Source organism: Manis pentadactyla, chromosome 16 (genome assembly GCF_030020395.1).
Source record: "Manis pentadactyla isolate mManPen7 chromosome 16, mManPen7.hap1, whole genome shotgun sequence".
NCBI classification, from domain to species: domain Eukaryota; kingdom Metazoa; phylum Chordata; class Mammalia; order Pholidota; family Manidae; genus Manis; species Manis pentadactyla.
The window spans coordinates 23405956-23433393 of NC_080034.1; the positions used below are offsets into that span (position 1 = coordinate 23405956).

Genomic DNA, 27438 nt, shown 5'->3' on the forward strand with positions numbered 1-27438 from the left:
GTGGGGGCAGGGGGGAAGAATGTGTGGAAATACTGCTCCATCTAGAGAGAACATTTTGAGTGAAAAGCCAAATGAGAAATAGTTGTTTTCCCAGATTGTACATGATTCAACTTGCAAAGGTCTGCATTCAGAGGAGTTCAGCAAATCTGAACTCTTCGATATCTGATACTGCAATATATCTAACATTTTTCATTTTTAAATAGTTGACAGCCACATTGATTTATGATCTTGTTCAGATCTTTCAGTGTATACTTTGTTACTTGTTTTTTTTATAACCTGCATACAGTTTATCAACATAAATACTTTGCATTTATGATATGTTGGAGTTCTTATGAGCATTTGTTGGCCCATTGCAAAACCAAAAATTCAAGTGTGAAATGTACATGTGTATTCCAATAGTTAGGCCTGTAAACACTCCTGTTGTGTCATCCTGTAAGGAACGATGGAAATAGCCATTTTCAAAATCTTTGAATTGCAGATCTATAAAATGTCAGAGGTCATTTAGTCCCAGTATCTCATGGTCTAATTGTGGAAAAACATAGTAGACAGACAGAAAATAAAACAGATTTGCTTTCTTTCATAAACATTTGTTCTGGTGTAGAATCTGGCCTAGCAGCCACTTGCATTTTCTCCCTCCTTTCTCTTCTGCATAGAATCTTTCTAGAAACAGGGCTTAGCAAGAAGAATTTTATTTAACTGCTAGCTCTGAGTTCTCAGATGCAGGTTTATTCTGCTATGAGAACAGTTCCTGGGCAGAGACAAGAATAGTCAGGGTAGTTTTGAAGTTACACATAATTATTTACACATCTTATTTCCACATGATTATTTTTCAGGAGAGTGGATTAACTATGTTTCTGTTAAGTCCACTCTTTTCTTTTTTAAGACTAAAAATATAGCCCAACATATCTGTGTACTCACACATTTACCTCTGTGTAAAGCTGTGTAAGGATTCGAGAATAACAGTACCCTAAATAAGTAAAACCACTCATACAGTGCTGTGTACTCCTCATTTCCCAGGGGCTAATAGTCAACTACTACATATCCTTAGTATTGAACACAAGGCCCTTTTTAGCACAGACCTTACAGCTTTACTCCAGGCCACTCCCTTCCCTCCCCATCGCTCCTATATTCCAGCTTTACGTAACTAATTGTGTTCTTCCAAGCCTTATGCTATCCCCTCTACCTGTTTTACTGATAAAGCCTATTTACTTTTTAATGCTCCTTTCAATACCATTTCATATGCTAGTGTTCTTGGCCCAAGATGAAATTAATTATGGCCTAATTTATGTTCCTTAATACTTTTTATAACTACTAATTACTTATCTGTCATTATACAGTCATTTGCTTATATGTCTGTCTTCCCAACTAGATTATTAACCTCCTCAAGGAAGTTAATATGTTTCATTTAGGTTTTTTTTGACTCTTGTAGAGCCTAGTTCAGGGCCTGTCATGCAATAAGCACTCAAAAAGTGCCTGCTGATTTAAGTTAAATAAGATTTCAGATACTTGTGTGCAATAGATCGTTTCCATCACCTGGCTTCTTCCAATCTATATTGTATATTCTTCAAACCAGAACTTAGAATAATTTGATTACAGAGCATAATTCTCCTCAATGGGTGGAGTGTGCTCATTGGTTTTGCCCATTTTTTTCTTGCAACGTCATTGGAGTGCCTTGAATACGCAGCCTAATTCTCCATGCAGAGCAGTGCCCCTGTTCTTATCAACCTCCCACAGCCTGTGAGGCCTCAGTGTGCCTCGGTCCTCTGCTACAAACATGAGGATCAAATTCCCTCTCATGGCCATTGGCCTGGAGGTTGTCCTGATTGTTTTATTTGGATTATTTGTTGAGTATGAAACAGATCGGAGTATTTTCCAGCAACTCAACAACACCAAGCCAACAACCATGGACAAATTCCTTGAGTTATATCCTCGTGAGTATGCAATCTACTTTTTATTATGCATTTTTTGGTTCTTTAGCTTGGCAGAAGGTGAAATCTTTGAATTCTGTAACCACTTGAACTCCACACTGGAGCTCTTTATAGAATAATGTGAAAGTTATGAGTGCTAAGGGTATTCTGAGTTTATGCAGTGGCACCTGGTCTGTCTGTAGTTTCATGTATGTGGATAGAATCTGTGTCTATTAAAATATCAGTCTTTCTCAACCAGGATTATATGAGAGAGAGAACTAAGGCCTAACAGCACAAGGTGTCCGCTGCACACAATTAAGTAACATCTCTCCTGAGCATTGAAAGGGTACCAACCCTGTACCATCTTTGAGAGATCTGGAAAATAGTCACTTAAATCATTTTCTTTTTCTATGGTTTGAATGAGAAATCTGACTGAGAAGGGCATACTCTATTAATGTACACTTTGTATAGTTCCTTCTGATATGAAGTGATACTAAACAGAACTAAAGGAAGCCAAAGAATAAACCACCCAGACACTAAAACAAGAACATTTTATGTGGAAGACACAAGTGCAAAGGCCCTTGGGTAGTTACTATGTAGAGTGAGCAAATAGAATGAAGTCAGAAGTGTGAGAGTCTAGATGCTGGAAAGCCCTGTAAACTTTTGTAAGCACATTGTTTTATTCCAAGTTGAGAAGCCATTGGAGGACTAAGAGAAGAGAAATATCATGCAACTTATGTTTTAAAGACATTCTTCTGGCTGTTCAATAGAGAATCGTGTGTAAAGGCCAAGAGAAGAGGTATATTAGAACTTACTGGATGTATTCCAAGGGAAGTAGGAAGACATCTTAGGAGGACAATCCAATAATCCAGCAGAGATATGATAGTAGGTTAGACCCAGGTTGTAGTGGAGGAAGTACTAAGAAATGGTCAAATTGTGGCTATAATTTGAAATGACAGCTAACAGTATTTTCTGATACATCAGCAGTATCAAACTTGGCAGAATGTGAGATCTTTGAATCCTATAACCACACTGGAGCTCTTTATAGAATAATGTGAGAGTTATGAGTGCTAAGGGTATTCTGAGTTTATGCAGTTGCACCTGGATAGGTGCAAAAAATGGTATCAAGAACAGGATTCTTTTTCACTTTTTTAAGGAAACATCAAATTATAGATGCCAATAATAATGATGTATGTTGTACGTGAGACCAACCAAAGCTTCTTATTTACAAACAGCCGACACACAAACACCCCCCCCCATGACCTCTTCCCCACCTATAAGGGCAGAGAGGCCAGGACATGGGCAGGGGCAGAGGAAAGGAGGGAGACATCAAGCAAGAGAGGCCCCTGGGGACCCAGAAGAGCAGTGAACAGAACACAAAGTGAAATTTTGCATCAAAATTAGTCTTCTTTCCTTCAAAATGCTGTTCATAACCCAGTCTACACCACACAATTAAAAGTTCTCTCTTCTGTAAGGTGGCTCTCAAGACCTAAATTTCTGGCAAGTACTAATCTTCCAGTTTAGCTGTATATCCCTGATAAAAATATTTTGTAGAATAGCCCCAGAAATTACATGATTGTGGTTATACATATACTTTTTTTCCTACCTCTCAAACCATTGATTTGAACAAAATTTACATAATAGCATAAGTCATTAGAGAGATTATTAAATACTCACTTATTAAGAAACAATGTTCAAGAGTCAAGTTGACACACATTTAGGGTGCTTACCTAGTGCTATGCGCTGTGCTAAGGGCAGGGATTCAAGCACAGAGAAGGTGCAGTTGCTGCCTAAGAAGCTCACAGTGTCTCACAGCAGTTCTAAGCTGCAGTGTAGTGAAAGTTATGAGTTTTTTCCAAAATATAAGTTAGGATATTAATTTATATTTTAAGTAAGTTCAGTCAGTGTAAGTTTATTCATCCTCTCACTTACTTGAATTCTGCTGTGCTCTTCTGAATAGCAGAGAAAGGAATGATGTTACACAGCCCTGGGATATGCCCAGCCCAGGCCACAGCCACAGGGGTAGGTGGCACACCCGAATATCATGTTTCAAGTCATGAGTGACCCCAGAGATACTCATTAGAGAAACTACCTATACTCCATGGTTTCTGGATTTCATGACATCTAACAAAGTGCTAGTCGTTCTGTTGAGACAAATAATTTGACAAGGAATGAATCTTGACTGTGACTGTCAGCTATTTTTTGCTAACATATAGATAGGCCAGGGAAAAGTAGAGTTTAAGGGGAAGGCTCTTTGAAGACTGTTAAATTTTATTAGAGATTCTACAGACACAAAGTCTTTAATATCTATGGGACATTAAAGCAAATGAATGATATTTTTGTACTTGGTTACATTAAAATCCATTAGTTTGTCTTGCACTTTAAGTGGATCTTTTACCCATGTGTGGACTTGTTGTATTATACATTGATTATCTGAAAAATACCAATTCACAGGCAAATGAACTTTGACATATTTTATCACATAATAACAAAAAAAAGGATACTTGTTGGTTTCACCAAGAATCTCACCAGAAAACCCTTGAGAAGTATCAGGAATCTGACAAGCCCATAGTGGCAGACACAAACTTTATGAAATTCTAATTTTTTTAGAACTCAGAATGTATTACTGGCAAGAAATACTTGTCAGTTCTTTTTACTGAAATGACAGCTGCACTTCATTCATTTCTTAGAAACATCAATGCCTATTTGAAAAATCATAGTGTTAGTCTATTTCAAGTAAAAATGGATTTCCATTTACAACTCAAACAACATCAAAAGTCTTTTTTCCCCTGAGATAACCATCATATTTCAGTAGTGCTTCGTGTGTAATTACATTCCAGCACACTAATTCACTGAGAATGTTAAAAAGACATGTATGGGAGTGTCTATAGTTAAAAGTAATGATTTTTACTCTGCATCAGGAATTCTTAAGTATAAGTTTAGGCTCTTTTTCCTGCAACTGTGTGGTCATGAAGAATACCATGTGTACTAACACAGCTCAGTACCACTGCTTTCATTCATGCTAAGTGCCCGTAGCTTTATATACCATTGTTTTTCATCATCTGTGGGAATATCCACACAGTAAAATAAGGCAAATGAATCTTAGAATTATCATGAAAATATTTTTAACTTCTCAGTCTCTCTGAAAGTATCTCCAAGACCCTCAGACCACACTTTGGGAAACACTGAAGATACAGGTAAACTGGCAGAGGATATATACACAGCACTAAAAATTATCTTACAAATTTCAGTACCATCAATGGGTTAAGTACAATGATTTAGTTTTCAAAAATCTCCATTTAAGAATTTGTTCCTGTATTTACCCATATATCATTCAGTTCACTTATTACCAAAAGGTTCAGCAAATCTAGATATATATTACAGGCAAAGGGTAACTAGTTTGTGCAGTGTCAATTATTCCTAGAAAACTGCTTGCTGCTATTCTGAGTGTAACCTGGAATTGTTGCTATGCCTGAATTAACATACTGCCTGTGGTGTATGACCTGACAATAAGATACCAGTCTCCAGCAGAATCGTGAGTGTTGCCTTTGAATTGGATGGTTTCTTCTCCTTAAAAAGATTGTAAGTAATGGGCACAAGTAGGACCTAAATCTTAGCTTCAAAATACCCCCACTCAGGGGCTTAATGGAGAAACTGCTGATTCCAGATCAGGGTGAGATCAGCACAAGGGGAGCCAAGTACATGAAGACGAATGAGGATATGTCAGAAGAATGCAGGATCCTCCTTGAAGGAGCACCAAACAACCAAATTGGAGATAAATGAAGCACTAAAAATAATGATGATATGATGGTGATAGATTACATTAAAATAAAGAGAAAAGGAGTCACAGAAATATTCCCTAAAAGAACATAAGAAGAGAAGGAGGAAACTCTTGTTTACAGAGAAATGACAACTAATTAATACCAAAGAAGTAATAGAGAAAATTATAATTTTGAAATTAAAAATGTAATAATTCCAGCAAGATCCTTCCACGAATGCTAAAACCATTAGGTAAACCATTACTGGAGAACACGTGGTCGGAAAGAATGGCCCCAGAGATTACTTACTGTTTACAGGGCAAAAGACACATTTGTAATGGAGAGACCTGGCAGAACTTTCTTAACCAGGTGACTGAACTTACCATCACCAGTCACAGGACAAATTCAGTGCCATCTGGTGTGATGCAATGGGAAGCCCACAACACCGCCTGTATAATATTCTTGCCAAAATATTTAGTCTGCTTCTAATGATGGTGAAGCAACCAAATAAATCCAAATTGTGGGACATTCTATATAAAAGACAAAGCAGCGCCACCAATAAAGACCATGTGGGAGAACTGCTCTGCATTAAAGGAGGTGCAAAGACACATGACAAAGAAAATGTATGAAGCATGGATAGGTTGAAGGGTCAAAAATCCAATGAAAGGGCAATCTGGGAACAGTTGAAGAAATTTGATTATAGAGTCTGTATTAGACATTATTGTATCAGTGTTTCATTTCTTAGATGTGGTGGTGATATTGTGGCTATTTAGGAGAACGTCCTTTTGCTTAGGAGATTCATTGTTAAAGTCATTCATGGCAAAAGGTCATCTTACTCTCAAATGGTTTAGAAAAAAAATACATATATATCTGAAGAGAGCGAGAATAAATATGGAAAATATTAACAACTGATAAATCTAGGTGAATAGTACATAGGCGTTCATTGTATTTTTTTTCCAAATATTTGAATTAGGTGAAATTAAAATATTTGGGAAGTGGGGGAGGAAAGATACCACCCTAAGGATATGATTTTCTCAGAAAAGATGAGTTTGGAACACAACTCCAATAGTTCAAAAGACTGGAACTCACTAAGAGCAAAAAGCTATGTACATGGCAGACTCCTTGGCAGTCTTCAACCATTAAAAAACAAAACAACAAAGCAGTCAGTCCTTAATTGGAGAGTGAGTTGAATAGTTTTCACCACTTGATCCAGAAAAACAATTTTTCTGAATAAGAGCCCTCTCCCACTTAGACGAATTCCCAGTGACCCTCACCAGTGGTCCAGTCACTCGTGTAACAGGCATTGACTGCCTGAAAAGCTGCCGGTGCCAGACTTTCTGCTGGGGACTGTTAGGGACAAGCCACCTCATGATTCCTACCGCCACACTCGCACTCACTTTCCCCTGAAAGAGTGCTTTGCTGGCCGTGCTCACTCACTACTCTATATGAATAAATGATAAGTGAGCACATAGAGTGACAAAACACACAAACACATAAACAAATGAAATAAAAATGAGGCACCTGTACAATGGTGCAGCTGTGTCTGGCAACACTGTGCAGAGAATCTGGTTCCTGAAGGGGTTCTAGAAGTTTGCCAGGTAAAGAAGTGCTGGGAATGGGACAGAGAAGACATTCTAGGCAGTAGGCATGTATTGGAAACAGAGGAAGAGGAGGGTTCTGTTTCATTGTGTTCATTTGTTGGTGGTTGCAGAGGGTGAATAGAAATGATCGGTTGTACTTTAAGCATGTTGAGTTACCATGTCTTGTAAGATATTCTATTGCAAGATAAATGTGAATGTAAAAGAGCACAAAAATATTATCCAAATTTACTCTGGAGGCTAAAATCACCCCCTATTGAAAATATGAGTTAGACGAGTCTTAACAGTGCTTCAAACCTGTCAGAAGGTTTCACAAAAAGTTCAAACCTCTAAGGAAATCCCCTTTTCCTCTACAAAGAAGATACTTTATTCCTTTAATGGCAGAATCATGCACCATAAAACTACATTCCCTCTTGCTAGTTCTCACATACAGATTCCTAGAACAGGATGAAAAGTAATACATAATCTTAATTGTTTACAAACCTTTTTATCCATATCTTTTATATCACTACCTGTCAAGGGCCTTTGGAATAAAACTTTGGAAGCTCTCTTAGGCAACTTAAATAATAGATGAGGTTCTTCAGCCCCCGTGTGGCCATAAGCAGTGACAAGAATTAGATCAGAGGGAAAACAGTGGAGCACAGTCAATACAAGAATTTCCTCCCCGCATGTAAAACATCTGGCTTCCCACCAAAGGGGGAGAGGGACAGAATCTGAAGAACTATTACTCCCAGTGTGAGACATGAAAAAGCTAGATAAAACGATTTTTTTAATTAGTTGGTTACTGCACGTTTTAAAATCAACAGGTTACAGGAGGAACAAAAGTAAGAAAAAAGAAAAGTAACTTGGTGTGATGAAAAACAAAACAAAACGAAACAGTGAAGTCAGTAAAACTAGGCCCTTATTTTTATTTTAGCTTTGTGACTCTAACCAACTCATACGACTTTTCTGGATCTTAGAGTCCTGATCTAAAAACAAAATAAAATAAATAAATTGTAGAGCTACTACCATATTCTGGACTTCTTCTAACCCAAATATTCCTTTAAGAGGAGAAAACTGAGCCCCGGAAAGGTTTAGTACAATCATAACCAGTTAGTAAGAGTTGTGTATATTCTCTAAGTTCTAGGCCAATTTAGTCTATGATCTAAATCAATGTTTACATATAAAAATTATATGGTGGCAGAACAATATGAAAAGAAAGATGAACATATATCGTCACCTGCATTTCAGAAATCAAACAGGTGGGTGTTGGCTGACTGTTGCCCATCAGCAGGTTGGGTAAAATCTCAATTCTGAAGTTCCCAGGGTGGATACAAGATGAGGGTTGGCATCCAGAATGCGGGCCTAAGTAAGATGGTTGCCAATCTGAATGACCTCCCTAGAAGAAAGGCTCTGTGGCTCATTCTCTCTCTGAGACTTCCCTCCAAGCTGGTGATGAGGGGTGATTTTCAGAAGTCTGTTGTTTCCTTCCTCACCCTCCTCATACGGCCTCTATTGGCAGGTGGCTCCAGTGAACAATAAAATGGCCATAAGGCTCATTGCAAGGATGGGCCCAAAGAGCGAGGGGCACCCGTGTGTGCCCCACCCATGAGGTTCTGTCTGGCCTCCTCATTCTCTTTATTCTTGCACTTCTTGCACTCAGACAAAAGTTAGACTGGATTCTGAACCACCAAAGGCCCCTGGTGCCTCTGTCTGGGATACCAACCAGATCTGTCTGTCATGCTATTACTCAGAGACTAATATTTTAGGATAAATTCCCATGCCTCCAAGGGACCCTTTTCGATTTACTGGGTTCCTTTGGAAACCCAGCATCTTCGTCCATTTCTGGGTGTGATCACTGCTATGGATTTAATTTGCAAAGTTTGAAATAAGTGTGGTATGCAAGTTGTGTCAGGAGAAAATCAGGAGAGGTCTGAGAGGGGAGGGAAGCCCATGGGGAAGGTGCGACAGGATGGGCTCCCCAGGCAAGTCTCTAAGACAGACATTAGCCTGAAAGAGGTGTATTAGGAAATGGCCTAAGGATCGATACCTGTGGCAGAAGGCTTTGGGCAGAGAGAGAGAGGGCCTCAGCAGGCCCCGAGGCTGGCATTGTCTAGAGTCAGGTAGTCCTCTACTGAGGGGAGGCGTGCTCATGTGAATCAGCCATTGGTGCAGCCTACCCCGGGGCAGGGCTGGGACATGGGCAAGAGCTTCTCCCAGAAGGAACTGAGAGCTGTCATCTGAAAGCACTCCCCGCAGTCAGGAGAAAGGGAAGGAGTAAGTCCTTCAAGTCTAAAGGGGCCTCTCTGTCGTACATTACAGCACCCCCTATAGCACAGAGACCTGAGAGGCACGGCCTCCCACCCTCAAACACACCGTCTCCGGAGCCTGCGGGGGGAACAGAGGCAGAGGCAGCCAAGGGGTGGTGGCCTGTCTCTGCGTCACCAGCGTCTGGGAGGCCAAAACTCTGCCTTGACCATGCTTGCATCCCTAGTGTGCTCAGTGCCTCAGTCGGTGGAGTCAGGCCTGAATTTGAATCCTGACTTCCTTCCTTGGACAAATTAATTGGATTCTAACGTTTGTTTCCTCTGAGATGTATCTTCTAGGTGTGACCTTCCTCATGCTTTACTTTTTCTCTCTGGGTTTATATTTGTTCCCAACCTGATCCCAATTTGTTTTTTGTTATCTATTAGGTTGGACCATAAGAAATTGCCAATAGTTGGAGCATTTTCCTCAGCAATTTCGGTGCAAAAAGTCCATCTATATGGTTCAACCCCATATATATATGTTTCACCACGTAAGCTGTTAACTTTCTTGAGGGAAGAGCCGGTTTTCACTATCTCACACTTGATCCTATGTTTTACTTACACAGTGCTTTTCTGCATACTCTGCCACACAGAGGTTACCCCACTCAGAGTAACTCTGGGAAATAGGGCCTTTTCAGTATCGCAGAAGAGAGCACTGAAGCTCAGAGAATGAGTCACTTGCCCAAGGTCACACAACCATGAGAGAACTGGGGGGGCCTTAGCTTACATCTCCAGACACCAAGTCAAGTATTTGTTTCTCCAGAGAGTACAGCGTTCCTTACCCTGGCTTAGGAAGTGCTAACAAAGGCTTATCCATTTGACCTAAAAAATGATCTGGTAAGATTCCCAGGACTGGTTCCACTATGCACACTTGATACATGGGGACAGTAGGACATTCCTTTAGTCATTGCTCACTAGTCAGACTTTTATACAAACTTGGGGAGAGCAAAGGACTAGCATGTCCTAATATTTCCAACAGGAAACTCTAGATCTAGTGCAGGAGATGAATACTTCACGGACCATCAATCATAGTGTGATGCATGCTAAATAAAGGTGAATTCAATGTGACTAAATGTTAAAAGTCGAGGATACAGAAAGCTGTGTGAGACACGAGAGGAAACGGGAATTTTTCTCTGGGAGTACTGGGGAGTCTGCAATAGCAGATGATGCATTGCAAAGTTTTCCTTGGGTGGAAAGTAATGAAAACCTCTTCAGGGAGAGGATGAAAGGCCCACTGGAATGACAGTGCATAGTGTTCTTGGTATGACAGTGCGTAGTGTTCCAAGAACAGGCTCAAACGTTGAATGAATCTACCCAAGGTCTCGTGGCTGGGAAGTATGCAAGCTGGGAATGGAACCCAGACTTTGGTTGCCCCATTAATGCTCTCCTTTTGCAGTGTTTTATGCAAAGTGTATAGGATTTAGTCAATGGAATATACTATGTAAAACTTTCTTAGTGCTCCCCTAATGCACTTCTCTGTTCTTCTGCAGTATTCCAAGATGTGCACATTATGATATTTGTCGGGTTTGGCTTCCTCATGACCTTCCTGAAGAACTATGGCTTCAGTAGTGTGGGTATCAACCTATTCGTTGCTGCTCTGGGCCTCCAGTGGGGCACTATTATACAAGGGATCCTGTACAGCAATGGAAAGAAAATTCAAATTGGAATTAGAAGGTAAGCATCCCTTATTTTTTAACCATTGTGTTTCAGAGCAATCGTTTCTCTGCTTAGTCTCTTGCTTGTCAGCCTCTGAAGTAGCTGGCAAATTGTCTCCCTTCGGCAATAGAAGATGTTGGGATCCAAGGATGCAAATCAGCACCTTGCTCTCCTGAGCTGAATCATACATTCATGTCTATATCCTCTCTGGTTTGATTTTCAGGGTATAAGAAATCCCCTTCCATAAAACTATTATTCCTTCCATCTCAGCAACACAGAGAAAACATCTCCATTAGTTATTTTTCTAAACCTGTTTTTGAAAAGTAAGCACTCTAGGAAATAATTCTATATTAAACCAACAAAATAAAGTTAAACCCTTCATAAGACAAAGAACAGGTAGATTAAAATAAAGGAAATGTTAGAGCAACTAGAATGTAAGGTAAGGGGGAGAGAGGAGAGGTAAGGCATTAGGAGCAGATCAACATAGGCCTGGGAGAAGCCCCTGGTGGGCACTGGTGGGGACAGAAGCCTTGTACTCTATATAAGGTAATGCTATAGTTCATTTTCAGTGTGCATTATTCTTCAATGCATTCTTTCTTCTTTCCCTCAGCATGATTAATGCAGACTTCAGTACAGCCACAGTTCTGATTTCTTTTGGAGCTGTCCTGGGAAAAATAAGTCCAATCCAAATGCTGATCATGACAATTATGGAAATTACTGCCTTTGCTGGCAATGAATACCTGGTTGGTGAGATATTTTTGGTAAGTGTCGGAGGATTTATACTTACTAGCTTACACAGTGCTTTTCCACATACTCTGCCACTAGAACATCGGTCCTAGTCACGACACATAAGGGATGCTCACTCTACACAGGGACAAAGCTTGGTGAGAGGGATACCTCGGCAAGTAGTAGTAAGAGCCATCATTTATTTGAGTGACTATTACTGTAAACCAGGAGTTCTATAAACAACATATCATTTCATTGTCACCAGCACACAGTAAGGTAGTTATTACTACGTCGTTCCTATTTATACATATAAAACTGATGATCACAGAAGCCAAATGACTGGCCTGAATCTGAATGCAAACCCAGCTTTTTCTAACTCCACAACTCTTTTTATTACATGATAGTTTCTATCAGTGATCAATTTAGATTTCAACTTCTAGGTGACTAGCCTTTTCTAAGGCTTTTTTTTACTAGATCAGATTTCTTCTCTATGAAAATCTAATTGATTCCCCCAAGGATAATAAATAGAGTATTTCTGGGTACTCTCCAATGTTTTGTTAATGCTTCTACTGAATATTTAATTCAACAGCAAATATTTTTGACAATTTTCTAGGCATCATGTGTTGGTAATTCAACTGCAGAAAAAGTAGCTAAGGTCCTGTTTTTGTAGAATTTACAATCTAGTGGGGAAGACGAACATGAAACAGTCATACATTCACCACCCACCTGTAAGCACGCACACGCACACACACACACGTACAAACACACACACACACAATATTATAAACTGCAATGCATGCTATGCAAGGTAAGTGGAGGAGGCTAGGAAAGAGTAAAGCTGGGAGACCTAATTTAGATTATGGAATCAAGGAAGGCCTCTCTGAGGAAGTAACAGTTAAGCTGGACCTGAAAATTACATAGGAGTTTATCAAGTATGAAAATATTAAATAAATTAATTAATTTGGATCATTTTCCTTAATGTACCTTAATAAGTACAGAGCAATACCTCGGGCTTGGCACTCAGAACTTTCCCTATAGAGGCAGAAAATGTAGAAAACTGCACCAAATCTGGACAGTGTGCTAAAGAGGGACCTAAAATATATTTCCACAAATGAATCTTGGACCTCAACCAATTTTCATGCAGAATTAAAAGTATGAGAAAGATACAGGCTTTTTGAGGCTTCAAGTCTTTGAGTTACAGTTAAGTGAGTCTTAACTACAATATCAAATTAATGCAAAAATAATCTTGGTTTGCTACATTAAGAGCAATGCATAATATTTCACTGACAATCTCCCTCACCCAGAGAAGTAACCTAAAATATATTGAATGACCGCTAAGAACCTAGTACTTTATAAACTTGGTTTCAGCTAAGCCTCACCAGAACTACATGAGCTGGGTAATACTTCCCCCATTTTACAAAACTGGAGATGAAGAGAAGTACACTAATTTGTTTCGAGTCACATCACAAAAAAGTATATAACCTGGGAGTGAAAGTCAGTTCTGTGTGGCTCTAAGGCCTGTAGTTTTTCTATTTCACTATCCTGTTTCATTCTCCCTTCTCTGACACATTCTTTCTCTGCCTTGACCTATTTTTTTGTGTTGCTAAACCAATGGAGCAGTCCTTTCATTGGCCTTCTACCTGTAGTAAGACTCAATTTCAACTCCATTTACATGAAAGTTTTGCCCCTCAGGCCTCTGATGTTGGAGCATCAATGACGATCCATGTGTTTGGAGCCTACTTTGGTTTGGCCGTAGCAGGCGTCTTATATCGATCAGGTCTGAGGAAAGGGCACGACAATGAAGAGTCTGAGTACTACTCGGACTTGTTTGCAATGATTGGTAAGTAGTGATCGACGTGCCTGATTCTTGTCTATTTCGTCAGACAGAGGGAAGGTGAACTCCAACACAGGTGTGAGGGTGTTTGAGGAGGAGCATCCTGCAAATACTACTTTTGTTTATGTGGGCTAAATTCACCTCTACCCCCCAAACTCTTGGATAACGAAGCCTGAAACCAAACGCATCATCAGTGCTCAAGGCAAGCTGCCTCCCCTGGATTAGATGGTTCCAGGTTCAGAACTAATATCCCTTCTTGTGCTTTACTACAGGGACTCTTTTTCTATGGACATTTTGGCCCAGCTTTAATTCAGCCATCGCCGAAAAAGGAGACAGACAGTACAGGGCCATCATAAACACATACTTGTCTCTTGCTGCCTGCGTGATCACAGCCTATGCCTTCTCCAGCTTTGTTGAGCCCCAAGGCAGGCTCGATATGGTAAGTGCCATAATCACCCCATGGACGGGTCACTGAGCAAAAATGACAGCTGCTCAGCTGAATACGTCATTGCTGCACCACTGCTGGGCTGTCGGAAAGAATCACAACACTGCAGACCTTGGAGAATACTTTTAAAATGACATTATCCATTGGTTTATCAAAGTTATACTCTGGCTGATCAACAAGTGTTCTCAAGGAATTTTCAGTCTAGTAGGAAATACAAATCATGTAAAAAAATCAAAGATTTGAGACATAGTTCTTTAGTGAGAGAGCTAACTGTCCCCGAGTTCTTAGAAAATTGTCTTTAGATACAGGATTTATCAAGAGTAAAAAAGGAGAGCGGGGGGATACAAGGTGATTCAATTGTCCTCACTGTAGATATTCCTCTCAAAGAAGAAACAACTAAATGCAATGTGGGAATCCTGAATAGGATTCTGGAAAAGAAAAAAGAAATGAGTGGGAAATACTGGTAAAATTCAAATAAGTTCTCTAGTAGTAGTATATCAATGCTAAATTCCTAGATCTATGACTATGTAGGATGTTATCTTTGGAGGAAACTGGGTAAGGGGTAGATGGAAACTCTCTGAAGTAGTTTTGGAACTTTTACATAAGTTTGAAATTATTTCAAAATAAATCATTTAAAAAACTCCCAAGGTGTTTTTTTAGTTTCTTGACTAGGAGCTAGAGAAATGGCAGTGAAGGAGTTACCCTCAGACCAGGCCACTCTTCTCTTCTAACCTAAGAGAGGAAACAACATTGTAATTTGTTTCAAGTGTAGCTAAGGACATGTATTTCAATTCTCTATAAATTGTTTCATGAAAGAAAATTGAAAACAATGAAAAGACACAAACATACATGTGCAGCTCAGTGGTTCTCTTTTAAAAGTACTGTTAACCTTTCCTCCTCAGGCAGAACAGCCAGAATATGATTTTTCTGGGATATTCTGGCAAATGAAAATTGGTTATTCTTTTCTCCATCTTCAAATGTCCTCAGTACAGTGACATTTGTGAAAGCTGTTGTCTTTTACACATAATGTGAATACTTCAACGTCTCTCCTTCCCCTCTTTAAATATTGGAATATTATGGACTCTACAAAGCGCACGGCAGCCATGGGCCTCTTTTGGTTCATGATAAGCACAGATGCATTCCAGGACTACATAAACAGGCAAAACTGTTGGGATAATTGCTCTACCCACTTCCACCCTTCCATTACAACTTGTTTCCTACCATCCCTCTTCTCATGGTCTCACTATCTTGATGGCTCATATACTGCCAAGGAACCCTGGCAAGAAAGATTGCAGATATCAACTGCTTGGAGGAAAGGTCTTCTGTAATTGCAGAGAGCTTTCTTTTTAAAAAAAAATCCATAGCCCTTTCAACTGAACAATGTGCCATGGCACCCATGGTGCCCTAGATGCCTTCAGGCCTTCTGAACTTTGCCTTTCAGCTCACTTCGTCAATGTGTCTGTGCTCCACACAGGTTCACATCCAGAATGCAACCCTAGCTGGAGGAGTTGCTGTGGGCTCTTGCGCAGACATGGCGATCAAGCCATATGGTGCTATGATCATTGGAAGCCTTGCAGGGATTGTCTCTGTGCTTGGGTTCAAGTTCCTGACTGTAAGTATGACAAATGCTCTCAGTCCAACTGCACCAGCATCTCCTCACATCCCACCAGCAGAGAAAAGCTATGAAAAGTCCTTTCCTAAGCACCTCTCCTTTGTCTATCTTCCTGTCAAAAATACACTCACATTGCAGTGGTCCTTTGGATTCTACTCTTCCCTGATTTTTTTGCATAGTGGGAAAGAATCTGATTATCATTTATTCATAATTTACTATGCATTGAATGTTAAGCACTTGTGTCACTTTCCTCAGGACAGTTCCACTAAAATTGCTGTATTGATGTTTGTATATTTAAGGACTCTGTGCCTTTTAAAGAGGGTATAGGATATCATCAGTTGGTAAGGAGTATGACTTGAAATCATTCACCTTCAATCCATCTACTACAGACGGAAATAACCAGATTTCTTAGCATTGCTCAAGAATTTCAAAGAAAATAAAAATCTGAAATGAAAGAAAAACTGTAACAAATGTTTGCTGGTGTGTAATACTCACTCTGGGCTGAAGATGGCAGCCAGCAATGCCCTTAGGAGTGAGATGTGTTTGCTCAGATTCTTGGGCTTAAGTGGGTTTGAGATACAGATGGCAAACTGGGCCATAGGTAACATTCCTCCTGCAAATCATTGACTTAGTTTCAGAGCTCTGTGTAGGTAACAAAATAATAAACCTTCCTCGTTTTACCATTTTAGCCATTTTTTACTGCTAAACTGAGGATCCATGACACATGTGGGGTCCATAACCTGCACGGTTTACCTGGTGTGATAGGAGGCCTCGCGAGCATTGTGGCCATAGCCTTGGGAGCATCTGGCACGTGAGTGAAGGAATGGTTTTCCCATTGTTGAGGATCCAGTGATACTTTTTTCTCACTCTTTGAGACGTCCAGTGATGAGAGAGCTTTTTCTTCAGCCATCTAGTGCATACGTTGTCCTTATTGAAGACAGAGAGACATAACTAACAGAATAGAATTGGAAGATGGGTTTTAACTAATGTCATACATGTTTTTTTTTTAAAGTAAGTGTTAATTTAAATTTCTCTATTATAGGCAACTGTCTCCTAACAGATGGGGCAATTTGGTAATCACATTCAGATTACAGTAGGTGTCCTCTTTCATTTGGTCCCAGCAAAATGGAGGAGGGGGGGCTTATGTGATGAGCTGAGCAGTCATTTCCATCCAGTCGACACAAAATGAGTGAGTTAGCAAAATGTGACAAGCAGCTGGATTCGGGAACCAGGAAGACTGGCATAGGCTCCAACTTTGCTATTAACTAATTACAGGCCCTTGGACAGGTCACTCAACCTCTCTGGTTCTCAGTTTCCTCTTCATAAAATACAAAAATTGTACTATTTATTCCTTAAAATCCCTTCAAGCTCTAACAGATTGCCCTAGAGTCTTCCCAAAGAGGGTATAAGTGTTTATTTAAATGGCCACCAACACACTCGGGGTTTCCAATTGTTTGCTTTCTGCAATCACTCATTCAATCTTTCAAAAACTATTATTGCCTGCTAAGAGTAAGGCACTGTGCTAAGGAGACCCCCACATTCCTAGTTCATCTGTCACTCATGTAATACCCTTATTCATTTCAATGGCTTTTTTTTTTATCACATTCTTCCATTCCCCAAACTATGAGGTGTTTTTTGTTAATTTCATGTTAAGGTAACAACTTTTAAGATGACATATAGAGGTATACACTAATATAATCAATGAGTTGTCTCTACAATATATGCTAAAATTAGCATTTCTGACTTCATTGGTTTTTAAATTTCATTGCCATTGCTTCTTTTGGGGATGGGGTGAGGAGAGGCGCAACTCATGTTCGTTTTGTGCATGACTCTGTCCTCAGTGCCTTGAAGGGAACCTGGCACGGCGTGAATATTCAATAAATATTTGTCGAATGCATCAGACCAGAGCTCAGAACCTGGTACCACATTCTTAGAAAATACTAAATCCTTTCTAAGTAAAACTCACTATAGTATTTCATCATACCTGAAGGAAAAGATGGCTCTTGTTTAAGTGTTTAAAAGGATTTCTTAGCATTGCTCAAGAATTTCAAAGAAGATAAAAATCTGAAATGAAAGAAAAACTGTAACAAATGTTTGTGTGCTGGTGTGTAATGCTCACTCTGGGCTGAAGATGGCAGGCAGCAATGCCCTTAGGAGTGAGATTTGTATCCTGGAAAAACAACACAGTTCTTTTCTTTCGGCTTCCTAGGTCTTCCATGACCATACAGGCAGCCGCACTAGGTTCTTCCATCGGAACAGCTATTGCCGGAGGTCTGATCACAGGTCAGGAAAGAAAGTAAACACTTCTGTGTGTGTTACGCTCTCAGCATATTAAATGATAAATATATTTGTAAATTTGAAAAATGTAAATTTGTAAATGTTCTACACTTCTGGCAGCAATCATGTAAGCTCAAGGAGATGATGTTCTAACATTTGAATTACTGGGCTCTTCAGCATCATAATATGACTTATTTTCTCCTTCCTTCACAGGTTTAATTCTAAAGTTACCTATCTGGGGACAGCCGTCTGACCAGAAATGTTATAATGACTCCGTTTATTGGAAGGTACTTACTGTTCAGTGTTCTGTCTGAGGATGTAAATGATGACTACACTAGTGGAAGTTTTGTTCGCCTCACACCTAGATGTCCGTGTGGCATCCACATGATGAAATTGGATGAATCCCCTATTTACAGACAGAAACTGAGATAGTATGTCCAGACAGATGTTACAGTATTTTCCAAAGCAGAAACTAGATGAAGACAAGACAGAATTTACTTGGCCAGTGCCCTTTCACTCCTCGGAGAGCAATATAAAGCCATTCTTGTAAAGAACAGGAATCCTGGGCAATAGCATGAGATTTTTACACCGTATGTCATATGTAGGCAAGAGCAGGTAGAACATAGAAGGTTGAAAAATCTCAGAGAGTATACCGTAAGAGGTTCTATAAATCAGAACACCAGCCTCTATCTATCCTTCACTTTCTCTTTACTACATTGACATTTTCTCCCAAACTATTTCCTACAAAGTCTAAGAGTGATAATACTTGGATATATTCAATGGGATTTTTAGGGAGAATAGGATCAGGATACAGAGAATGTAGTCAGCTTGGGTAGGATAAATATTTTTGGTTTTAAAATTCTTTCCCAACTCAAACATTTTTTATTCTGAGGTCTTTCTAAGCTTGGATAATAATTACAGAAAATACTTTGACAGGCCCTGTGAAAGAAACTATAAAGTGTCCTAATCTTATTTTCTCTGAAGGTCCCCAAGTCTAAACAACATGACAGTCATTTCCATGAACAGGACAGCCACAACCAGCTGGAACCTGAACTCTAAATACCATTCCTGTGCCTCAGCTCCCTTGCCTATTATCGGGAATCAACTTTAAAGAAACAACAAGGCAGCATCCATAGGGAATATGAACCAGAATGGCTAGAATCGGAGCCCCAAATGTCCAGCATGAAAATGTTTTAACATAACCTGTGTTGTCTCATGATATTCAATGACTGTTTAGTTGAAGGAATGTGGCTCATAAAACAGATGATCAAATGAATTCTATTCAGGACTCGCGGACTATTCTATCCAGTGGGTAGGTAAGGTGGACATTCCATGTATATTGTATTTTCTCTTCCATAAAGGTGGATTTACTAAGAAATCAACACATTCTAATCATGTCAGTTTCTTAATGTACATACTATGACTTCAGCCCAAAGATTATAAAACTGAAACCACTGTAACAATAATCTACCTAAGGAAGCTATGTCAGAAATATTAAAGAACTGTATGTATGTAAGCAGTACTATGATGTTTTTGGTAGTGCTTTCTTGATCTTAAAAATGGTCTAGTCAATAATGTTATGTCTTTGCTTGAATATTCTTAAACTCAATTCCTTTTGCATGTTTACCATTTGCGACAAGAGTTCAAATTCTATCCTACTGAAGTCTATTTTGTGTAAAATTTCAATGGATTAAAAGTTATAAAATAAAGCATTTGTTTTTGGCTCTCCCTTCTTCAGTGGTTGGAATTTATTGTAGTAACACACACACACACACACACACACACACACACACACACACACACACTTCATATTTAGTCTGTACTCAATCCAAATAACCATTACATATCCACTATAAAAAAATAAGTTAACATCATGTTATGGAATATATTTTAAAGAACTGAGTTTAAGAAAGGTAACTGACAGAGTCATAAAAAATCATTTCTAAGGAAATAATTTTTTTTCTCTCTGGATGCTTTTAAGATTTTTCTTCTATTTCTGGAGTTCTGCAGTCTTGTCGGAATGTATTTAAGTATCAGTGAGGAAGTGAACAAAACTTCAGTTCCTGGATGCTAGAACTTCAAAATCACCACTAACAGTGACTTATTTAATATTTTATTCCTTTGGAAAAGTACTATAATTTATTTATAAATCCTTGGCATTTTACTGGAAAAATAGGTGACTTCTTTCAAATGTACGTCAGTTTCTCTCTCAACGGGCTTTTTGAAGTGTGCCTACTTTTAAACTCTACTGTCCCCACTCCTGATCATCACAAAGAATCATCTTCACACCCCATTCCCCACTGATCATAGGGCAAAACTTGCAGGTTTTGAGCATACTCAAGTATTTTTCAAAAGCCTCAATACAGTTTTGATGTGCTCAGGAACTGGGTTATGATGGTCAACCACTCTTGGCTTGTGAATATTCTCTCCTGCCTGCCTTCCTGTAATGCAGTTCCTATAAACAGTAGTCTTGTTCTTTAAACTCTGAGTTGTTGATCTTTTTTCACAATAGTATATGTCCTTCATTTATCTTGCCTGGAATATAGAGAAGCATTTTAATTTGAAGGTTCAAATCTTCTGCTGAAACTTCCTTCTACTATTTAATAACTTCCTCTTCTTCATATGCTCATTTTTCTTCCAGCATTCGTTATTCATATGGAAGGTCTACTGGATTTTTTATCCAAATATATTACCTTTCGCATCTTTATTTCATTGGTTTTAATAGAGATTTTCTGCTCCTTCTATTCATCTATTAATTAGTTTGTTTTTTTGCAAAACAAAAAATGGTCCGTTTTTATAGGCCCAGCAAAGGTGTGTGTGTGTGTGTGTGTGTGTGTGTGTGTGTGATGACACATACACATGCACACACTATAATTATATCTCCTTAATTCTTTTTAGATTTATTGGAAAGCGTGGTGCTATTTTTGTTCAAGATCAAGTTCAAAGTTTAACCCAACTCTGTAAATATTTAAATAACATTTATGTTTTATCAAATAATTTTGTAAAAACATTTAAGATATCAAATTAAGTGGGGCTATCAAGATACCAAATAATACTATTAGTATTAATTGACTGATTACATTAATTGGTTGATTTTTAAGCTCTACTTAGATGATCAATTTCAGGAAGTCTTTGGGTTTTTTGTTCTTTAAATCTGAAAGATGAACTATGACTATTAACTACAATTTCAGGCAGTTCAGTGGAAGCTGAGATATTTTCAGGCTTCTCCAGCCTTTGTTTCCACAGTCTTTAACTGTTTAATGCACAAGACAAGAGAGCTCTGCTGATCTAGAGGAAAACATCTCTGATAGCTCTATTTTGTTAGAAGCCACTTATTTTGTGTGTTTTCTTGATTCTCTTCAGTGGTTGTCAATGTATTTTGTCTATTCACTGAGGGGTTAAGTTCCAGTTAAAGAGGTGCCGAGTGTGGCAACTATCTTGAAAATGAAGGGAGGTACAGGAGTCTTTGGCAGAGTGCATCAGAGATTTGCCAGATAGTCAAAACATAATTCCCCTAGATTGGTGCTTGAATGAAGTCTCTTCATTTGTCAGCCTTTTCAGCAGGAAATGATCTGTGCTCTTCTAGAGTCAGGGCCAGAAGGGGCTCAATGTATTTGCTAAGCCCTCCTGCAACTCATGGGGGACCACAGAGACCTGCTGTCATTCCGGAACACTCAGTTGGGAAGATACATTGCCATTTCCTGGATTTTCACAAATCTCTGCAAATCTGTAGTATGCAGATCCTTACTTACCCAATGGGTCTCTGTCAACTGCCTCCAAACTCTCCCCCAATACAGAGGAGGGAAATTTTCCATCAACTTTTTTTCTCCCTCTAGAATCCAAAGGTGTTACATCCTCCAGGCCCAGTTGCTGCTCAGCTCAAGATAAGTCCTGTAGTTTGATTATAGTTGTGGTATGAAGCCAGGAGAGACACATTCAAGCTCCCACCTCTCACCTAAATAAGGCATAAAGATACTCCATGTACTTGACAATTCGATAATGTTACATTTTCTCTTTAAAGATGAAAAAGTAAACTTACGAACTGATACTTATTTCTTTTGTAACCCTCACATATTGAATAGAGCATGTTTAAGGGATGTTGTCCAGTGAATGAATGGATAAATAATTGAATGAATGCACAAATGAAGCAAATCAGCCTCAAAAAAGCAAGGGAATTTTTATTATTTATCCAATTACTTAGCCAGGAATACATATATACAGCTTAACCAGGAAAATAGCTGGTGAATTAGTGATGGACTATAATGTGAAGAGTACTAGAATGGTAGCATACACAGAGTGCTGTGGATAAGAAGAGAGAATAACCTAAATAAAACTCAGCCATTCAAGGAAAATCTGCCAGAAAAAAAATTACACAAAAATAGCATCCAGCTAGGAAGAGACTGAGTTAAGACTCAACTCTATTGAAAATAGAGAGTGGTCTCTTTCCCCTGGAGACCACTTTGCTCATGAAATGAAAGATTGGAAGTTTTCCCAATCAGCTCTTCCTTCTCTCTCTTCTTCTTTCTGAAGATGGAAGTTATTCGTGTGTGTGAGTGTTCGTGAGTCTGTGGGCTGGTGGAAGAGGTCAGAGTGGCAAGTGGAAGGACCCACGTGAGCTGTCAGATCTCTCTGCTCTGTACTTAATTTCCTGAATCACCCACCTCTATCCTGTCCAACCCTAGACCTATGTTCTGCTCGTTTTGAGGGCACAAAACCCAATCTTTTCCAGCTAATAACCTTAGCTCTTATCTTGGCCTTATTTTGGATGTTTGGTGAAAATCTCTCAGAATAAGGTCTCTCCCAGTTTTATCCAACTTAAAGATGTTTGTGTGAATTTCTAATTTTGAATACAGTCAGTTCTGCTATATGATCATATACACATTCCTAAAAACTATCATACCATGCAAAATCACACACTAAAAATGATGGGGCCCAAGGAAAAATGAGGTTGGAGGAAATACTTCATCAGTGATACATTTAAAAATGACTGAAACATAATAAAAATAATAGCACAGTTTAACACATTAAATGAGTAAGAAATTCATAAATACTATTCAAAATGTGGCCACTTTTCTATGTGGCCCCTCTCCTCACCCTTCTGGCTCTTATGGTCCCCTGTGAACTGCCCTCTCACATGGAACAGTGTCCTTCTAATACTGTTCAGGCTCCAACATGTGCTGATCCGCGCCACTGGGTCACCCTCACCACCAGGGATGGATGCCTACCTTGTTCTGTCACACCTTTTGACTATAGAACTGAACTGTTCATTAAAAGAAGAAATGGGAAGGGGAAGAGAAAGCAAAAGAGTGGACATTTTTGTTACAGGAACAAAAAGTAGTGACTTATCACTTTGGGATAGCTCTCTCTCTTCTGGATTTACATTATGGAATTAGCTCTATTCTATTTTGGAAAAGCCTTTCACTCTTATAAAAAAGGCTGGGGAGTACATCTACATTGAGCAAAGATAAATTACCAGCCATCCTTCTCCCACGTTTTTAGTGTAATGTACCCAAATGGAACATGAAGTGATTGAAAGATATCACGGGATAAGCTTCTGCTCCAATGTTTAGTATGCTCTTCATTAAGGAGATTCCACTTTAGCCTTGATGTCAAACATAAAATGACTTTGTTTTAGCCCTAAATGAATTTTACATGCCTATGATGATACATACACATGGAGCACACTCCTCTTAAGAAAGAAAATGCTGTCCAGGAGGGAGAGTGAGGAACGGGGACCCTACCGCAGAAGCAGTGAGCTTCATTACGATGCCATCATCTCCAGTCTTCACCAACAAAACAGCCAGCCAGCACTTAGTTTATGAAGGAGAAAGACAAAGCACATATAAACCAATTGATGAAAACCTGTCCACTTTCTTTGAGTAAATGCACGGGCAAAGTTAAAAACCTCAGGGCAAAGTGCCATACAAAATATGAGTATGTGTAAGATGAAAGAATTAGGAGCCACAGAAGTATCTGTAGGATCTGACTGAAAAAGAATCTAGTTCAGTTGAAAACTATTCTCTTAGAAGTACTTTTTTAATAATCATCAGTCTTGTATTGTGCTAGAAATGAGAATTTATATCAGATCCTACAATACATCCTTGAGTTTATTGGCCAGAAGTATGCCTGGCAAATTGTAAATATTTTACATTAGGGTTTGTAAATTCAGTCATTTCTACATGTCCAGGAGTTTAGAACTATCTATAAAATGTTCTGAGTAAAAGATCCCTTTTGGGTATCACACTGTCATACATAGTTCAGCTAGAAATTCATGTCTGAAGGGAGCAATATCAGGTACAGTGGCTTTCTTATCTTTTAACCAACATACAGTACAAGCTCTTTTTACTGACATCCATTATATTCAACACATGGAATTAAGCAAACTGTCTATCTGCTACTGTAATCATATTAGTTAAACAATTATATGTTACCAGTTTCTTTAGTAATTGTTTGAACAATTCATTTTAGCAACTTGCTGATATGGAGCCTGTTAAAAACATACTATTCTATACTTATGTTTTATATGTTTACTTAATGTGAGTGGTATTTCTCTGTTGAATTTATTAGAAAGTGCAAAGTTTGGGAGTCTCCAAGAATACTTTCAGGTTCAATAATTTGTTAGACTTTACAATAGCCAAGATATGGAAGCAACCTAAGTGTCCATCAGTAGATGAATGGAAAAAGAAGATGTGGTACATATACACAATGTAATACTACTCAGCCATAAGAAAGAAACAAATCCTACCATTTGCAACAACATGGATGGAGCTGGAGGACATTATGCTCAGTGAAATAAGCCAGGCGGAGAAAGACAAGTGCCAAATGATTTCCCTCATTTGTGGAGTATAACAAGGAAGCAAATCTGAAGGAAAAAATAGCAGCAGACTCACAGACTCCAAGAAGGGACTAGTGGTTACCAAAGGGGAGGGGTGTGCAAGGGGAGGTGGGGAAGGAGGGAGAAGGGGATTGAGGGGTATTATGTTTAGTACACATGGTGTGGGGGGTCACAGGGAAAACAGTGTAGCAAAGAGAAGGCAAACAGTGACTCTGTGGCATCTTATTACACTGATGGACAGTGACTGCATTGGGGTATGGGTGAGGACTTGACAATATGGGTAAATGTAGTAACCACAATGTTTTCTCATGTGAAACCTTCATAAGAGTGTATATCAATAATACCTTAATAAAAAATTTTTAAAAAATAATAATAATTTGTTAGATTCACACAACTCAGAAAAACCATTATGCTTGATTATGGCTTATCATAGCAAAAGGATACAGACTAAAGTCAGGCAAGAGACGAAGCACATAGGCCAGGTTCCAGAAAAGTTCCAGAGACAATCTTCCAGTTGTCCTCTTGCAGCGAACAGGGCTTACTAACAATGATGTATGGCAATGCACATGAAGCCCTGCCAACCTGGAAAATCACCAAGCCTTGGTTTCCAGAGCTTTTATTAGGATGTAGTCACACATCCATGGCTGACCACCTCCACAGCTGAACTTTGTCTCTACTCCTACAAAGATTGATCTGTTTCATCACCCAAGACCACACCTTAATTCACATTGTTAGATAAACTGTCCAGGTGGGCCCAAGGTCCCCAGGTAAACAAATACACTCTTATCAGGCAGCACATTCCAAGAGCTTAGGAGTTACCTCCCAGAAGCTCAAAGCAAAGGGCAGACCTCAAGCAATTACACGTTATCAGTTTACTTAACACTTGCTTGAATGCAATTTTAGTAACTTGCCTGATGGAGCCTTTCTAAAAGATTCGGTACATGTTCACTTATATTTTATAAGTGCAGTTAATGAAAGCGGTCATTTCCCTGTTCAATATATTAGGAAGACTATTAAGACAAATTACTAAAATAACAAGAACAATAAAATGAATAACTAATAATAAGCTAGTTGCTTTGCATTAGGTTATAAAACAAGGAAGACTGCGAAGTAAATGCAAAAATCTTCTAGATTTCATACTGAGTGCTTGTTGTCAAGTTTCTTTGTGTTACTTCAGGAACCTGAAGACGAACAGCCTAGACAACACACTTCCTGTGTGGTTTCTACCAGGAAGAAATTTTAATCATCAGATTCAAAAGAAAGCCTTTGGCCTTACAACAAAAGGTTGATGAATAAATGCATATATGTGAGTCTTTAGTCTCTAATTCCTTCTTCTGGTTTCAAACAAGTTTTACAATAACAATCATTATTTTACTATTATAATAACAAATAATATCAACATTAGGTAATAGATATTTGCCAATGCTGAATTGTACCTGCACCCTGTGCTCCTGGAAAGAGGGAATATAAAAGAAACTTGACCCTTTTGTGTTTCAGGAAACAAAACAGCATACTGGAAAAACCACCCTTCCCCATATGATTACATTAGACTCACAAAAGCCTCTTGTTTACCTATGACAAGGCCAGGCACAGACCCTCTAAATTCCCATCCCTGGCCTCATAAATTATTATTTTGAAATACTCATTCCACTGGCAAATTGGAACAAAATGTTTATCAGCCAGACTGCTTAAGCTTCTCTTCTTCTCCCTCCATGCCCCTCAACTTTGGTACACCCCCAGAATGATCCAGCCTACAGCCCCTCCTAAAAGTAAGCTGGCCTCAGGGTTAAATATTCTTGGAGTGCTGCTATGTCCTGCCACCCTGTCATATACACACATTGATCTTTCTGGCCTAATTTACTCTTTTCTATGCTCCTAAGATAACTTGCAGATCTTATGATCACAGCATTCTCCCTATCATATCTCTTGTCCTCCCTTTCAATAATCCTTTTGAATTAAGTTGACTACTCAGTTTGTTTTTTATTTGACAGATTTATTGAATGCAGAGGCTTTAGAGATTAGAGTTACCTTTATGTAAGTGAAACTAGGCTAAAATTCACACTAAGGAAGAACATGGCAAAAAAAATAAAGTTCAAGGGTGAATATGAAAAAGAAAATAGGAACTCTGACTTACTTGCTTTAAAACTCTGACAGGATTTTCGGCTGAAATATATACATATTTCAGTAATATACGTATTCATTCATCTAGGGATTTTATCAGAACCAAACATATTCAAGAGTCCTAATTTATTGGCCAGGTAGCTGCCCTCATGAATAACTAGTTGCATATTGCAGGATAACCCAAATTCAAATTACATTCAATCTCCAAGAAAAAATCTTGTGGGGAGATGACTGATATTCTGGTATCCTATAGATGGTCCACAGAAGTGACTTCCTAAGGGAAATAATAGGAGAATTACCGCTTATAGTCTTGGACGTAGTGAAAGAGGTAGATAAGCAGATTAATAATAATAGCATTTTCTTTATTAAGGTATCATTGATATA

General features: G+C 38.8%; 1 protein-coding gene and 1 long non-coding RNA gene across 3 annotated transcripts in view; one reads left to right on the forward strand and one right to left on the reverse strand.

The window, feature by feature from the left end:
- The window catches only part of LOC130681187 (uncharacterized), a 40140-nt gene extending 13406 nt beyond the window's left edge, over window positions 1-26734 (reverse strand). Inside the window, exons 1-3 of one of the 2 annotated variants that reach the window (XR_008994245.1) lie at window positions 23193-26734; window positions 21851-22053; window positions 16575-16748 (exon numbers count right to left, since the gene is read on the reverse strand). This is a non-coding gene — a long non-coding RNA (uncharacterized LOC130681187). The remainder of the gene's footprint in view (window positions 1-16574; window positions 16749-21850; window positions 22054-23192) is intronic. The other variant, XR_008994246.1, reaches the window with a different exon arrangement.
- Window positions 1480-19806, forward strand: RHAG (Rh associated glycoprotein). The gene is made up of 10 exons (XM_036916145.2): window positions 1480-1931; window positions 11039-11222; window positions 11815-11965; window positions 13623-13770; window positions 14037-14203; window positions 15684-15821; window positions 16511-16632; window positions 18031-18104; window positions 18312-18385; window positions 19083-19806. Exons 1-10 carry the CDS (start codon window positions 1775-1777, stop codon window positions 19155-19157), a joined length of 1290 nt encoding a protein of 429 aa, XP_036772040.1. The 5' UTR covers window positions 1480-1774; the 3' UTR covers window positions 19158-19806.
- Window positions 26735-27438: the final 704 nt, after the last annotated feature.